Here is a 15,538-nt window from a genome sequence, read left to right as displayed (position 1 = left end):
TGAAGGAATCCAGATTAAAGCATTCTCGATAGATGGGACTCTCACCTCCACCTGAAGACCCACAATGAAGGCAAACCCACTATCTCTCTGGGTAATTGGTTCCACTATCAAACTGCTCTTACTCTTAGGTTGCTTGAATCTGCCTTCCTTTAATTAAGTTCATTCTTCTATGTCCTGCACTCTGGAACAACAAAGCATAGTACAATGCTTGCTTACAATAATCTTGGGGAGAACATTTGTGACAAAATTATATCTTCCAATTCTGTGAAAAATTATATCACTAGCATCTCCATAAAAATGATTAACACAAATACACACACACACACACACACACACTGTATATATACAAATATATATATAAATAAGTTTGTGCTTGCACGTATACATCTATATTTATATTTATTTATTTATTTATTTATTAACTTATATTTCAAATTTGGTCACCGCTCATCTCAGTAGGAAGTGACTCTGGGCAGTTTACGGTAAAAACAAAAAATAAATATTAATTAAAATGCAATAAAAATACAATAAAAAGCATATTTCAAAACCAAAAATAATATCTTCCAAGGTGCTGCTGGTAGAAAAGATATTAACATTCAGGAGCCTCTTCAAGGTGCTAGTCACCTCAGAGTTGGCTGCCTCTTTTCTCACCCCACGCAAGTTGGCAGAGCCAGGTCTTGTCCCCTTTCTGGAAGGCTGAGAGAGTAGGGGCCTGTCTCACCTCTGTGGGGAGGGTATTCCATAGGGTGGGGGCCATGGCGCAGAAGGCTCTCCTTCTGGGCCCTGCCAGTCAACATTCTTTTGTCGACGGGATCCGCAGCATACCCTCTCCGCTCGACCAGGTGGGATAGACTGATATAATGGGGAAGAGATATCCATATGTATACACAGACACAGACACACTAAAGTGCAGCTCATTAGGCAAGGGAAATTTCCACGTGCTTGGTTAGACCCAGATCAGGAACTCATTGGTTCACTTTCCTCAAGACTCAGTAACTTCCTTCAACATCTCATACGGCAATACTCATAGACTTTACAGTTTGAACCCTACAGCTAAATCTGTTATTTTGCATTTATTTGTCTGAACTTTGATTAGTGCATCATGAGACTATTAGAGATTATAATGCAATCTACATTATGTATTAGAAGACCACTCTCAGAAAATACTTGTGATTTTTCCACATTCTGAATCCGACCAAGCAGTATTTTCAGCCTAACGACAAGTCTCATCTTAAAATTTAAGAGCAGTAGGTCTCTTTTAGTAATAGAACCAGCTGTAACACTCATAGCAAGTAAAGCTCAAGCTGCTCTCAAGGTTTTCTTATGTGTTTGTGTTTCTTTTCTTTGAATCCTATGCAAAGAGATTAAAGTGCACTTTGCTTCAAGTTAAGATTGACCCAAAACAAAATACCCTCTCTCCACTAACCACATTTAACTGTGGAAGAAATTAAGAAGAGGAAATTATTCACATATTTCTGAAAGCAAAGAAAGTAAACATTAATCAGTACAATCCCAGCCTTCCACATTACACCAAACAAGCTGAAACTGCAGAAAAAGATGACTGTAGAATTACCTTTCGATCTTCTTTAAAGAGATCTGCTGCTGTTGTAAAATGTGGAATGGAGTTTTTACAATGTGGACACCCTGTGGGATAAAGAAAGAAGCATTATTTATAAACTGCACTTGAGTGTTTGGCAACAAAAAGCACCATCAGATACTCACAACAATTTCACAAGCTGAGGAATGGAGAGATAGCACACTTATCTTCCTGTAAATGAGTCAGATGTTCATGAACACTTCTTACACTATTTAGAAACAATGGTAATATCACTGATAGCAGCAAATGTCTGTAAAAGAAATACCCTCTACATCTACATAGCATGTACATTCTCAAAATTCAGGCCTCTTTCCCCAATACAAACCAAACAGTGATCCATTTTACAGATCACAAAAACTGTGAAAAGATTCTAATTTGACTTCAGCAGTACCACTTGCCAACCCCTACCTACATACTGGTCCTGTCTTAAATCAGCGTACAACAAAACAGGGCAGAACATGAAGAGTTTTTTATTTTTATTTATATTATTTATTATCAAATTTATATAGATATGTTTTATCTATTACCCATAGCTGTATCATCTGAGATTAATTTTGTCTATTGTAAGAAAGAGTGAAAAACAGCATGAAGAGGAGGAAAGTAAAAGACAAAGGGAAGAACAAACCAGGGTGTAGATCAGGCAAAAGGATGAAGCAACTGGACAGGGGAAAGGAAAAAAAAGAAGAGTGAAAAACCCTGTTTTGAAGTTGTTCATCAGATAAACATTCCCCCCTCCAAAGCTTAATATTCAAACTAATCTTCAATGCACCCACTATCTGCAGTAAAGTCTTCTGTTATTTTCATCTCGTGTGATTTTGTTTTGAATAACTTCTGAATGCAAAGTAACTATCTTCAATATGGTAACCATGTTTTTATTGTCAAGTAAGCCTCTGTCTGTGCACTGATATACTGAGAAGTAGAAAGCTGTATCCCTTTCTAATTTTTTGGACTACAGACAAAGAAGAGTTCTATTAATATAATGGGTGTAATCGACACTTAGCCAGGGAATAATTAATTCTCTTTCGCACAAAAGACTTATGTGAGCAAAATATAGATGCAAAAGCAACAGAGCAGTTCTCCAACTGATGTGGGAGAAGATGTGACTGTAACACCTACGGCACGAAATGGAGCCCAAACATCTTTCCGCTAAGGTGAGTGCACATTTTTCTTTACAGTAAATCAACATGCAACAAATTTAATATTAAGGCCCCAAAACAAAGTAACTCAGTGGTTAGCTATCCTTGGTTTGATAAAATGAATGATTAAATTAGATTGAGTTTAATTAATATTTCAAATTATTCATTCATACATACATCCTAGAGAGCCATTGCAGGGTACTGTAGTGGTTAAGGCATTGGACTAGGAGCAGGGAAACCCAGATTCTAGTTTCACCTTTGGCCTCCGAAGCTCACTGGGTGACTCAGCCCAATTTACCTCACAGGGTTGCTGTGGGGAAAAATAGGAGGAGGTGGCGCAATGTATGCTTCTGGAGCTCCTGCACAAAAGGCAGGATAAAAATTTCTCTTTTCTACACATGTCTACATACAGACACTCACCTCGCTATTCTCTTTCAGGATATATTTATTAATGTATTCTGGGAAAATATATATTTCACATTACTATTATTTTGAGGTTGTGTGAGCTTGCAAGTAAGAACCTGACTGATGACCTTAAGAAGTACCACTGGGCTCCAGAAGCAGACTTCCTGCCCTACCACTCAGCAGCAGAGGATCAGAGAACTCAGCTCAGGGAGATTGCTTGCAGCAGTGTTGTCCAAACTTGGCTACTTTAAGATGAGTGGATTTCAACTCCCTGAATTCCCATGCTGGCTGGGGAATTCTGGGAGTTGAAGTCCACTCATCTTAAAGTGACCAAGTTTGGACAACACTGGCTTGCAGCACGGTAGGATTCTCTCAAATCTGGATCGAGGCACCGTTCAAGAATAGTTTTCCCTCCATTCAGCCACTGCTTTAGCTGACTTTTACAATTCAGTCCACCATGTATCCTTGAAGAAAATCAGTGGAAAACTGGTTTTGCAAGTCTTGCCTAACCAATCCACAAACAAATTTCTAATGAAACCAGTGGAGAGATGGAAGAAAATCAATCAGAAGACAGGAGATTTTAGGAGTATCAGCAGATTAGAAAGCAAATGCAATTCAACACAGAATAGTCTTTCAACTTTTCTTTCTCCCTTCTAATTTCCTAAATTATCCTCTTTCTCCCTTTCGTTATTTTATTGTACTTCTCCTTGATGAAATTCAGACTATATTATTCTAATTGTTAAATATTTTTCTCATTTTCCTCCTGCTGGGACCTCAATAAAGTTTTTGGATTAGTCCTTTCCAACGTTCAGCCCAGTGCATAAGAGCCTGTCCCTCAGTTCTCTTTTTATTTGTTTAGGCTGCATTGTTATATAAACTGAAATCAGTGAACAGTTGTATTTCTTTATTTCATTAATTGAATTGGTAGAACTTTAAAGTTGAACTAGAGTAAATAATAATGGGGGGAAATATTTATTTATTTATATTTCAAATTTATCACTGCCTATTTCACTGTGGGGTGACTCTGGGCGGTTTACAGTAAAATAGAATAAATATTAAAATAGATAAATATTAATCAATTAATTAAAATATGTCAAAAACACACTTCCTTTATAATTCCTCCAAGAGGCAGATGTTAATTAGATGTTAATAAACTCAGGGAGCATCGTCAAGGTGCCAACCATCCCCAGGGTCAACTGTATTTATTTATTTTATTTATTAAACTTGTCCCCACCCATCTCCCCCCAATGGGGGACTCTGGGCAGCTTATAACATATTAAAACAATAAATAAATATACAGTTAAAATTTATAACAGGACACATTTACAAAGAATAAAAGGAAAAGGAAAAATCCAGGCCGATGGAAGCAACACCAGGCCTCTAGGGGGCTAGCCAACCCCACATCTGATGACCTCCCTCCTCACCCCAGGCCAGATGGCAGAGCCAGGTCTTCAAGTCCCTCTGAAAGGCGGGGAGTGAGGGGGCCTGTCTCACCTCTGGGGGCAAGATGTTCCAAAGGGCGGGGGCTACAGCAGAGAAGGCCCGCCTTCGGGACCCTGCTAGTCAGAGTCCTTTTGCCGAGGGGGTCTGGAGCATGCCCTGTGTGATCGGGTGGGACGGGTCGAAATTGTGGGGGAGAGGCGGTCCCTCAGGTAGCCTGGCCCCGTGCCATGTAGGCCTTTAAAGGTGATAACCAACACCTTGAATATCTTTCCTCGCCCCAGGCAGGTTGGCAATTCCCTCCAAAAAATTGGGAGGGTAGGAGCCCGCCTCACCTCTGGGGTGAGAGTATTCCATAGGGCGGGGGCAGCGGCAGAGAAGCCTGTCCTCCTAGGACCCACCAGTCAACATTCTCTCACCGACGGGATCCACAACATGACTTCTCTGCTGGACCAGGTGAAATTATTCCTCATTTTGCTTTGAATAGATGTGCATATTATATCTAGTACTTTACCTGATAATTCACATCATACTGTTCCTTTAAGACTTACATTATACAGTTCACTGTGCAAATTGTACTCTTCGCTTGCTAGCAACTGATACATACCTTTCATTTATAGTCTAACTCTATCATCAAGAATTGAGGGAGGAGAGGAAGGTTACACTCCATCTTCCAACAACCAACCCAAACTGCTTAGCTAATTAGCAGGGAACCAAAAAGGAAGGAAAATGGGTTGATGCAATTCTCCTTCTCTCTCATGGTTTTAACTTACAAGTGGAGACTTCATGAAACAGCCTAATGGTACCAGGTGGTCCATCTCTGAGCCACAGATAAACTAAATTGCATGTTGCCTGGAATATACATCTACCAACTGGAGAATTTATATATTGCTCAGCAAAAGTACAAAATGCAAGTGATAGGAGCACATCTTCCAAGGTCTTTTAAAGAAAACACATTTTTTTGTTCGGTTGTTCAGCTGATTCTGAATCTTCATGACCCAAAGAACATCATTTCACCAAGATTGTCTATCAGTAACTGCTTCTTTGAGTTCTTGTAAGCTCATGCTTGTAGCACCAGCAATAGTATCTAGCCATCTGTCAGCACCTTCATGATTGCCTTTGCTCTTTCCAAACACTGGGACCTTGCCTTCACATTACGGGCCAAAATATCTAAGCTTTAACTGGAGTGCACAATTGTCTTCTCGTGTACAGAATATGTGCACTGTTTCCATGAAGTGTGGGGAACATTCACAATGGCAGGTTGCCATGTACATTTACTCACATTATTCCTATAAACTTTTCTTACCCTATACATTTAAGAAGTAATGAAGATTTTTGAAATGCAACTTTATTTAATTGCAATAATAACAGAGTCAGTGTATATCTCTATCATGATTCTACCTTCTATTTTCAGAAGGGAAAAAAAAACTTGTCTGGAACTTTAAAATTGCATTTTTCTCTCTCTCTCACACACACACGCACGCACGCACACACACAGTCTTGCTGTCATTTCTGTTGTGGCCTATCTGCTACACATTTTCTTTCTTTCTTTTATGCATTCAATTGTGCTCATTGATTCAAGAGTATCAGTATCTTTAGAACATATCGGTATATTTAACCCAGAAATTTTCTTCTATGTTTTAGGTGAAAAACCAAAATTTTAACATACAAGACCACCTGCCCACAGCTTTAAAAGCTAGTGGGCATTTATTGAGCTTTGGATGTCCTTCCAAACAGGAAAGATGTGAATCCTGTGCTGAACTCTCAAGGAACAAGAAGTCATCACAAAATAACTGGGAAGAAGCACGTCACTGAAATAGCAGAATTTCATCTGTTACAGTTTAGAATGATTACCCAGTGCAGGAAATGGGAAGAAACCCAATTTAATCATTTACTTTTTTTAAAGTTCAGGCAAGCTCAGAATCCATTACAGATGCGATATCCATTCCTTCAACAGCAGATTCCATTTTCACAGTAACCTTCCATCCAATATCACATTTTTAAGCTATTAATGTATTTACTCTCCCCCCCTCCATAAATTTCAAAGAAGTAACGCTCTTAAGCCTCTTCCTCAATTTGATATGTAGAAGAATGGACACCATTTCAATATCTTTTAAGAGTGCAAGATCTGAAACTACAATAGAAGAAAGAATCTCCTGCCCAAAGACAGAATATCTGCTGCCATTTATGGAGGTTGATTTCTGATCTTCTAGGACTAAATAGTCATGGAAGCAAATTACCCATGGAAAGTACTTAAACATGTACAAGTATTGAGCAAGGCAACATGTGAACTCAATTCTTACATAATCAGGCACAGCAGTTTGTTTTTATGGTTGCATGAAATTCCTGTGACTTTACAGCTGTGTAAAATGATCCAAAATATAAACACACACACACATGGAGGGGGCCATTTTGCCGTATACAATATTTCAACACAAATGGCAGTATTCTCTTCCAAATGTAAGTGACTCTTATGCCTGGAGGTAAAAACTGGCACAATGGGAGACTAGATATTATGAAAATTACTATAATAGTTTCAGTTCTCCATGTGAAATATAGTATCTTTATGGGTGATTTACAAAAAACAATTGAATTTCATATAGCTGGCGGATATTCCTCTTTGAACCAAGGAGTCTTAAAGTTACTGGGAAGAGGGTTAATTACAGTCTGAGCAACAAATTTAAGAACTAAAAGCTGAATGGTAGACCGTTTAGGGCACAGGTATTGCAAATATATTGTTAGAAGTACTAGAGTTTAAAGTGAGACAAATAAGCCTTTTAAATCCAAGAGGAATCTTTGAACAGGAAGCAGCTGGGAAGAAAAGAAAGCCATCCACTCCCTATCTGGTGTGACTTTGGCTGCTGGCTTTTTGCACTCTTTTCTTGCCCCCTGGCTGAAACCAATGGTTCTAGAGCTCAGAACCTGCAAGGTGCTGTTATCCAAAATGTCACCTAAATTGTTATCGTTTTTTCTTGTCATTGTTTCGCTCACAGGGCTTTGGGTTGTGTTTGAACAGGTATGATGTGTTTGTCCTCACCACAACTGGAATATCATCTTGGAGGCTTGAGAGGGTAGCCTGTCAAGTAGCATCTAACTTCTGACAATTTTTGGTAAAACACTCAGGATCTCATATTAAGACCATATTTTACCAGAAACAAAACAGAACAAAACAAATGTCATCTTAGAGATTGTAACATTTGGGACATTTGGTATAATAAATATTTTTTTTTCTTACATTTTTTCTTACTTCTGACAAACTACCAAAATATGAAGACTTGTAGTTCTATTTTCTCTATTCCCCCCACCCAAAAGTGCAAAATTAATAGCTGAACTATCCAGCCCTAACAGTGCCATACTGTCTTTCCCCTCCATATTTGGTCAACACCATTTCTCCCTTTTTCCATCTTTTATATCTTTAGATTTGAATATTTAAAATCAATGTGGTAGTCCCTGTGTATATTAAACTACAGTAAATTGTATTTCTCATGGGGGGGGTTATGATTATGTAAAATAAATGTGTAAAGCTCTTGGAACTTTAATAGTTTTCCAAGTTCATCATTCCCCACTGCTTAATATGGGCCAACAATTTCACATCATTTCTGTGTTGGAGTGAATGATTTGGGTTAATAAATCCTCAAATTAGAAGACAAAAATAACTATCCTTTTAATTTAGTGATGCATCAGGAGATAAATTGGACAAATACAAATTATATTTCTGTGAAAAGATTCTTTGATCTTATGCATGAGAACAGAGAATGCCAGGTAACAATATTATTTTCAAACAGTAACATAAACAGCAAAATATGGATTCTGTACATACTGTACATTTCAGAAGCAGTGTAATCCTGATTACAGGAGTGATGATAAACTGCTTGTTTATAAAAGCCCATCCTTAGTTTCAGATACTCTATGTAATCCTATAGATAGATGAGTAAATAAGTTAGATTCACTTCAGAAAGCAAAATGCTAACACAGCAAAGACTCCCCATGAATTCCAAGTGAGCCTTGTGACATGTCAAATCTACAACTGGGACATTTCTGCACAGTTATGCAATATATTTATTGTTATAAGTTCTGGCCAGTTGAACTCCAGCATCATCCAGTAATTTATAAGGCCAATCTGGCTATTTTAACAAGTGAGGTTGTACCTCATATTAAAAAAAATAGTGCCAACATTTTAATCTGAAAGATGCTTCCTGGAAAAACCAAAACATGAGAAAACAGGAAAAAAATCTAAGCAATTCACAGACAATAAATCATTGAGTGTTTACCCTGCAAGCCAAGTATTTACAAGAAGCAGTAGATGTATGACACAAGAACATATATGAAAGCCTTCAATAGTGTGGGTATGTATGTGTCAAGGCCTGTATGTGTATGAAACAATATGTATAATTTATTTATATGCCTATATAAATGCACAATATCATTACTCAGAAAATCTTAGGCTTTTCTGTTCCCCAAGCCACTTGTTTTCTATTATAAAAAAAGTAGTTCACAAAGATGCAATTTTCTAAATCCCATCTAAGTCAGGCACTTCCTTTTCTCAAATCCCTTTCGTAGCATGTGCTATGGAAGAAAAGCTATTAGACTGTTATCCGTTGTAAAAGGAACAAACATGGTATAGCAACTACCAAGAATTTTTCCATCTTCTTACTTTGCTTAGAAACAGATTCTGTTACAGGATCTATCAAACCCTGAAGTATGCTTGTTCAAAGCTCTCCCCAAACTCAGAAAGGGCACAGAGGGAACTATATTAATAGCTCTGCCCACACACTTGCTACTTGAAAACTATTATTTTCATACTTTATGAAATGATGGCAAAACCAAGATTCTAAATCTAGATTCTGCTCCACAATGGCTGGACTGAAGGCAGTTACTGCTATGAAAATGATATCTTCATGAACAGGAGTCAAATTCTACATAATTTAAGAGTGAAGACAAACTAGGTTTTAGGAGAGAGCCACCAAGATTCAAAATCAGTAATCTGAAACTGGCAAGAAGATAATCAGTGGAGCTTATGCTTGACAGAAGTATAATGTAAACATAGAATAGGTGCATTCCAGTCTCAAGACTGAGAAAAGCATGACCAGGAGTCCATTGACCTGAAACGGTGAGGGGGAGGGGGGAGGCTTATGAATTAAATCCAAAAGCTCAGACAGGCAGACAGACAGATACGAACGTCTCTGTACAGTGTATTTGACTTCTTTCTTCTCTGCAATAAAGCAGCTTCTCTAACAATCTTGAGTTCTTGAAGTTTCTACTGTTAATTAGCTTCTGAATGCAGAGAACTTCTGGAAACATAAATATTTAGAGCTATGACTAGCCTGCGGTCTGACAGAATTTAAAGCAATATGTTAAAGCTCAGTGGTATTAAACTTGGTGGCCTTATAATTAGGCAGAATATGCTAATATAGAAGCATCTTATTCAATGGAAAATGATATCCCTCCATGGCTAATTATTAAATTGGCTGCCAAAGAGAGACATTCATGTGATCATATATGAAAGGCAATCTTTTTAGTAATTAAAACCCATTCAAAATGTTAGTAAACATTTATAAGAGAAATCCTGTTATATAGCACTTAGAAACTTTAAAGTGCAACCTGTGACCAATGTCTCTTTAGATTTTATTGTCACAGTTCAAAAACACATTTTTCTATCCACATTGCCTGCTTTGCTACTTTTGAAGCTCATTCAGCTGACTCATAACTCAGAGTAAGACTAATGTTTAAACAAGGCAGCTCCCTCAGTACTAATAAATACATTTGGACAAGAAGAATGAGAAATGAATAATGACAAACAAGAAGGAAATCACTTCACAGATTCCATGACGTCTGTTGTTCCCAACAGTATTTACTCTCTGGAAATGTGAGTTTTGCCCCAGAATCAGAAGAAACTAGCCAAAGCAGACCATTGTATACTTAATAATTATTAAAAAGTATCAGGGAGTGCATGAGATAATTAGATATGGGCCCCATGTAAAAAATCCATTTCACACCAGCCGGGTGAGTTATCTGCCTGGTAGAGGATAAGGACTCATGGATCACCTCTGGGAAATCTGACATGTTGCAAAGCTCTATTTATTTTTAGCCTGGTTGATAATTAATGAGATTTTAGGTAGCCATCTTGCTTTCAAATTAAATCAAATCAACTTAATACATTTGTATATCACCAAAACCTGACTATATATACCTTTGGAATATTTAAAATGCAAAGTAATATAAGCCAGTGCTCTTTAGAACAAAAGAGCAAAAGCATCAGACTTCAATATTATTTTTCATTACATACTATAACACACTTGAATTAAAGAACTAGTATATCCTTCATTTTCAATTCACTGACTCTGATTAACAGTGTAAAGAGTAAGAAAGATGACCCTGATGGAGAAATGCAGACTCTGTTGTCAAGACAACAAGGACTAAAGCATTTTTTAAAGTTCAGAACATCCAGATAATGCTTGGAAGTATTCTTAGATAAGCTTTCATGGATTAGCATAGTCCACCACATATTTTGCCATCTTTTCATGGAAGACTTTGACTAATGCTTTGCTGAACTCAAGGTACAGTATGTCTGCTGCATTCCCATGGTAGCCAGTCTGGTCCTTCTATCAAAAAGGAATCAGGTTGGTTTGGCATGACTTGTTCTTTATAAATCCATACTGGGTTTCAACAAGCATGCATTTTTTTCTAAGAGCTCATGAACCAGTAGCCTAATAATCTGTGTTAGATTTTGCCTGGTATCAACACCAAGTAAAGACCAATTTCCTTGGTAAAACAGCCAATTAGAATTCATTAGAAGACTTAATATTATTTATCATGGATTAGAACAAGACAGAGAACTAAGATTTCTTCTTGTATGTTACTTTGATCATCCTTGAAAGAATGTCTGCATCATTGCCTTACTTATAATTACTATAGGTAATTCTTACTGTCTTATTTCTCCTTTTACAATTTGGAACCCCCTTTCCTTTCCTCCCCCCCCCCCCCGCCCCATGGTTGTGTGTTATAAAATAGTTCTTTCTCAAAGTGATACTCCATCAACAGAAGTACAGCATCAAGATCAAGAGAAGTCATCATTCCTCTCTATTCTGCTTGGCTAGACCACACAAAGAATATTTGTCTAGTTCTGTGCATTGTATTTTAGGAAGACCATTGACAAATTGGACCATGCCTAGAGGACAGCAACAGAGATTATAGGGTGCCTGGGGGAAAAAAGTATGGGTATGATTAGCCTAGAGAAAAGAAAACTGTGGGGAAACATGTTAGCTACCTTCTAGTATCTGAAGGGCTCTGAAATAGAAGATAGGGTAGACTTGCTTAGTGTTATCCCAGATTGCAAGACAAGAAACAATGGATTTAAATTGCAGTGAAACAGGTGTTAAGTGAACATCAGGATGAAATTCCTAATGATAATAGGTTTGAACCATCAAACAGATTGTCTCTGAAATTGGTATATTCTCTTTCAAATCTCTGATTTAATACTTAATCAAAACAGTGCTGGATGGCAATATGTCAGAGATGGTGTAATAGTATTGAACCAGGCAGAGAGTAGTTAATGATTAATCAACTGACTGCATCAAAGCACAACACAATGTCAACTGACAAAAGGATAAAATAGGTGTAAATATACCAAAGTACAGAACAAAATGCATTCAGATAAATGCATCATCTTTACACATGACATTGATTTGTTCTATGTAAGAAGCTCTCAGCTAAACAGCTTTAACTATAAACTTGGCAGTTCTGCTGGCTATATATTTATTAGTCCCTGAAGGAGGTAGGGCTATCTGTTGTTGAGGTCCCAATAGTAGTTTTGTCAATAAAGGCTCTAAATACTGGGCCCTGGTTGGGGCATATAATTGGCATTGTCTTCTCTGTCTGGGGCTCCACATATATACTTCCTCTCATTGTATGGTCCATACTTTATCATGGAGTCCAACAACTCAAATCTTACTCTAATAAGGGCTGTTCTTTGATACCTAGCCAAGCCCACTGTTAGATATTTTTCTATTTGGAGTGATATTTTGTTTCTGGCCAACCATTTTAAAGAACTGGAGCTGGCAAATGAGTCTGTATCAGTTTGGGCACTAATATCCAAGGTTCTCTTTATGAAGATTTCCTTGGTCTGCTGTCCAGCCAAGAATAGATATTAGGCTGATAGCCCATGCTGCAAGATAACTTTAGTCAATTGGTTTAAACACATGATTGGCTGAACTATTGCTATCCATTCTTCTAGGGACATTTTGGATAGCCTAACAGTCCATTAGGAGAGTCTTTTGCCAGTAATTGCATACTTTAATTCTTGAATAAGTATGTACAGGGTAAATACCTGTTTTGGCTCGAACTGTGGGGGCTGGCATAGTCTTGTCAGTTCCCAGAATACTTCTTAAAATGAGTCTGGTTTTGTTCAAGTATAGGGGACTTTGATAGGCCCCACAATTCTGCACCACAGGTTAACACAGGAACTATTTTTGCCTTGTAAGCCTTTAATGTGGGGGTCAAAGTATCTGGGTACTTATAATTAAGTAATTTGAATAAAGTTTTGGAATTTGCCGCAGTCACAACCCAAGGAGCTTTTATGGGAATACCTCCTTTTGGGAAGTGAAAGGTCCTCAAATCCACTTCTCTCAAAATGGAACCAGCACAAATTTGACACTTTTACTAACAATGTAATAAAATGAAAAAGCAATCTATTCTTTGCTGAAAGATAAGTATTTTTCTATGAGAAAGGCAACCCCTCACCCCCCCCCCCATACATGGAACCAATTGTCCTTGTCAGTAAAAATCCTCCTTAGTCTTTCAACTAATTTGCCCTCTCAATTAACCCTGGAGCACAAGGAAGTTCTTTCAAATGCCTGAACAGTAAACTAGAGCAATGAAAACTTCAAAATCTATATCCACCAATGTTGCTGGTGGCCTCTTGTATACCTTCTTGATATCCTGCCTGGCCATCTGACAATGTGGCAACAGGAGGAGCATAACACCCATCCTTTGGTTGGGCCAACATGTGGCAATCATTTGGAATCCAATTTAATATTTCTGTAGCGCCTTGCAATATGGATAATGATATATATACTAGTGGAATTTGTTCTTCAGTAGTGAGAAGAAGCATTTTGATTAAAGGCAAATTAATCAACTGTGACTTTTTAAACTTACTGCTTATCTATTGAAGGCTCAGCTAGGTGATCTCAAAGAACTAAGTGGGTTTGGACCTGCTCTGGGGACCAACAGGAAATCCCAGGATTGGAAGTAGACTGGGAACTTGAAAAAAAAAAAGAGAGCTCATTTACCCTCAGATTTTTAAGTCCTGCTCTTCAGACTTCATATCTTCCACAGGGCTACTTCCTATACCATAAACGATCCATATCTAGTTGTTTGAGAGGGATATGATACAGTGATTAAGAGTGTTGACTAGAAAAAGGAAGAGAGAGGAAGAAGAGAGAACTCATTATATGAATAGACCATTTGATATACAGTAGTAGTTCATACCAAGGAGCTATTTTTAAACGTTCCCAGAAACCAATGACAGAACACAAGATTCTAATATAACTGTATCAGTGTATCTTATCCAATCTCCTATCCTCTCAAAAACAAATCAAAATAGGCTCAACATCTCCAAACTCAGGAGCAAAGTTCCCCATACAATCGAAGAATAGAGTCAGCTGATACAAAACAGCAGTCAACTTTAGAAGGAGGGATACTCTCAAGCAGGGATGGGGTAGAGAATGGATTAGCTAAAATCCTGAATTCTATGTAGCAACATTTTGTTGCAAAACTTCTCTTATAAGTTTGCAGGCATTACTTCTGCAATCTGAAAAACAGCAGAAAGCAGTTTTATGAAATAGTCTTTTACAAGTTTTCAAGCTTCTCAGCAGTGATTTATTAAAATATAGCAGGTAAAGCAATACTGCAAAGATGCTTTGCTTAATCAGATGCAATCTTTAAAAAGCACTGAGTTGAACCGAACTGTTCCAATCCAAAAAGAAACTGTAATCATACAAGATGTGTGTAGCTCTTTAGTGAACACAGTAAGAAAGCTTCAGCTGACAAGCTTCACTGATGTGGGACGTGGTTCAGAATTGAGAAAGACAATTATTTAAACCAAAGTAGCATGGACATGTTAGTGGTTCTTCTCTACTAAAATAACCAAATTAGTAATAATTGGTAGGTATAAAAACTCAGAGAGGTTTCATGACTGAACAAGTGTTAAATAAAGATAATCATATTTTAACAGAAGGCACACTACTGGTACACAAAGGGAACAATTTCAGTACACAATGATTTGTACTTCTGTTTTCTTTCATAATTATCTCGCTGCAAGCTGAGATTTCATTCCTACAGTGTTTGATTAAGAAGAAGCTAGTGTATAAGTGCATTATATATCAAAGATACAGCACATGTGCACACACTCTCCTAAAATAAAATTGAAGAAACAGTGCCCTTTGAATGCAGGAAATTATTACAGAAACAAGTATTAAATACTTCATGGTGTTTAATTAAAAGTATAGATGTCACTAAATGTGGATCAGAAGTCAAATCCCACGTGCATTTAGAAACTTGCTTAGCTAATAACAACTCCCTTTTGGTAGTTAATAATTGTAACCTATCTCAATATATAGGGCAAGACTACTAATAAGCCTTCCTCTTTCTTAAAACAGTCCTACTGCCATTAAGGAAATGCAGAGCATTATTATGCTTATATCAAATATATCAGAGTGAGAACCATAAACTTGAGTCTGTGGAGTATAGCCAATCTAACCTTCAGAAATCAATGAAATGATAGAGCTTAAACAAGCATTTAGCTTTGACTGAGGATTAAGCTATCCATTGTTTCCAGGAGGCAGCATTATAAGTATATCCCCAAAAGAGTACAGAAGTTAAGTGGGCATCTCTGTCAAAACCACTGCACCTATTCTAAAATACTCAGAAGTCCTATTCTTGAAATATGAGTCCTTTCTTGTGG

The 15,538-nt window shown here is 37.5% G+C and overlaps 1 protein-coding gene and 1 long non-coding RNA gene across 2 annotated transcripts in view; one reads left to right on the top strand and one right to left on the bottom strand.

Annotated features, from left to right (window-relative positions):
* PDIA5 (protein disulfide isomerase family A member 5) overlaps positions 1 to 15,538 on the bottom strand; it is a 191,283-nt gene that overhangs the window by 21,390 nt on the left and 154,355 nt on the right. The window contains exon 15 of the mRNA XM_088146442.1: positions 1,574 to 1,644. Within this exon, the coding sequence (XP_088002568.1) occupies positions 1,574 to 1,644 (71 nt within the window). The remainder of the gene's footprint in view (positions 1 to 1,573; positions 1,645 to 15,538) is intronic.
* On the top strand, positions 2,654 to 8,208 carry LOC148215061 (uncharacterized). The gene is made up of 3 exons (XR_015796910.1): positions 2,654 to 2,748; positions 4,863 to 5,034; positions 6,223 to 8,208. It is a non-coding gene; the product is annotated as an uncharacterized LOC148215061 (long non-coding RNA).

Source organism: Python bivittatus, unplaced genomic scaffold, assembly GCF_059951505.1.
Source record: "Python bivittatus isolate LINGU-HERP-01145 unplaced genomic scaffold, Pbiv_v1 ctg000480_np1212, whole genome shotgun sequence".
NCBI lineage: Eukaryota > Metazoa > Chordata > Lepidosauria > Squamata > Pythonidae > Python > Python bivittatus.
Note: the sequence above shows the minus strand (reverse complement) of the source record. Positions and strands in the feature narration are given on the sequence as shown.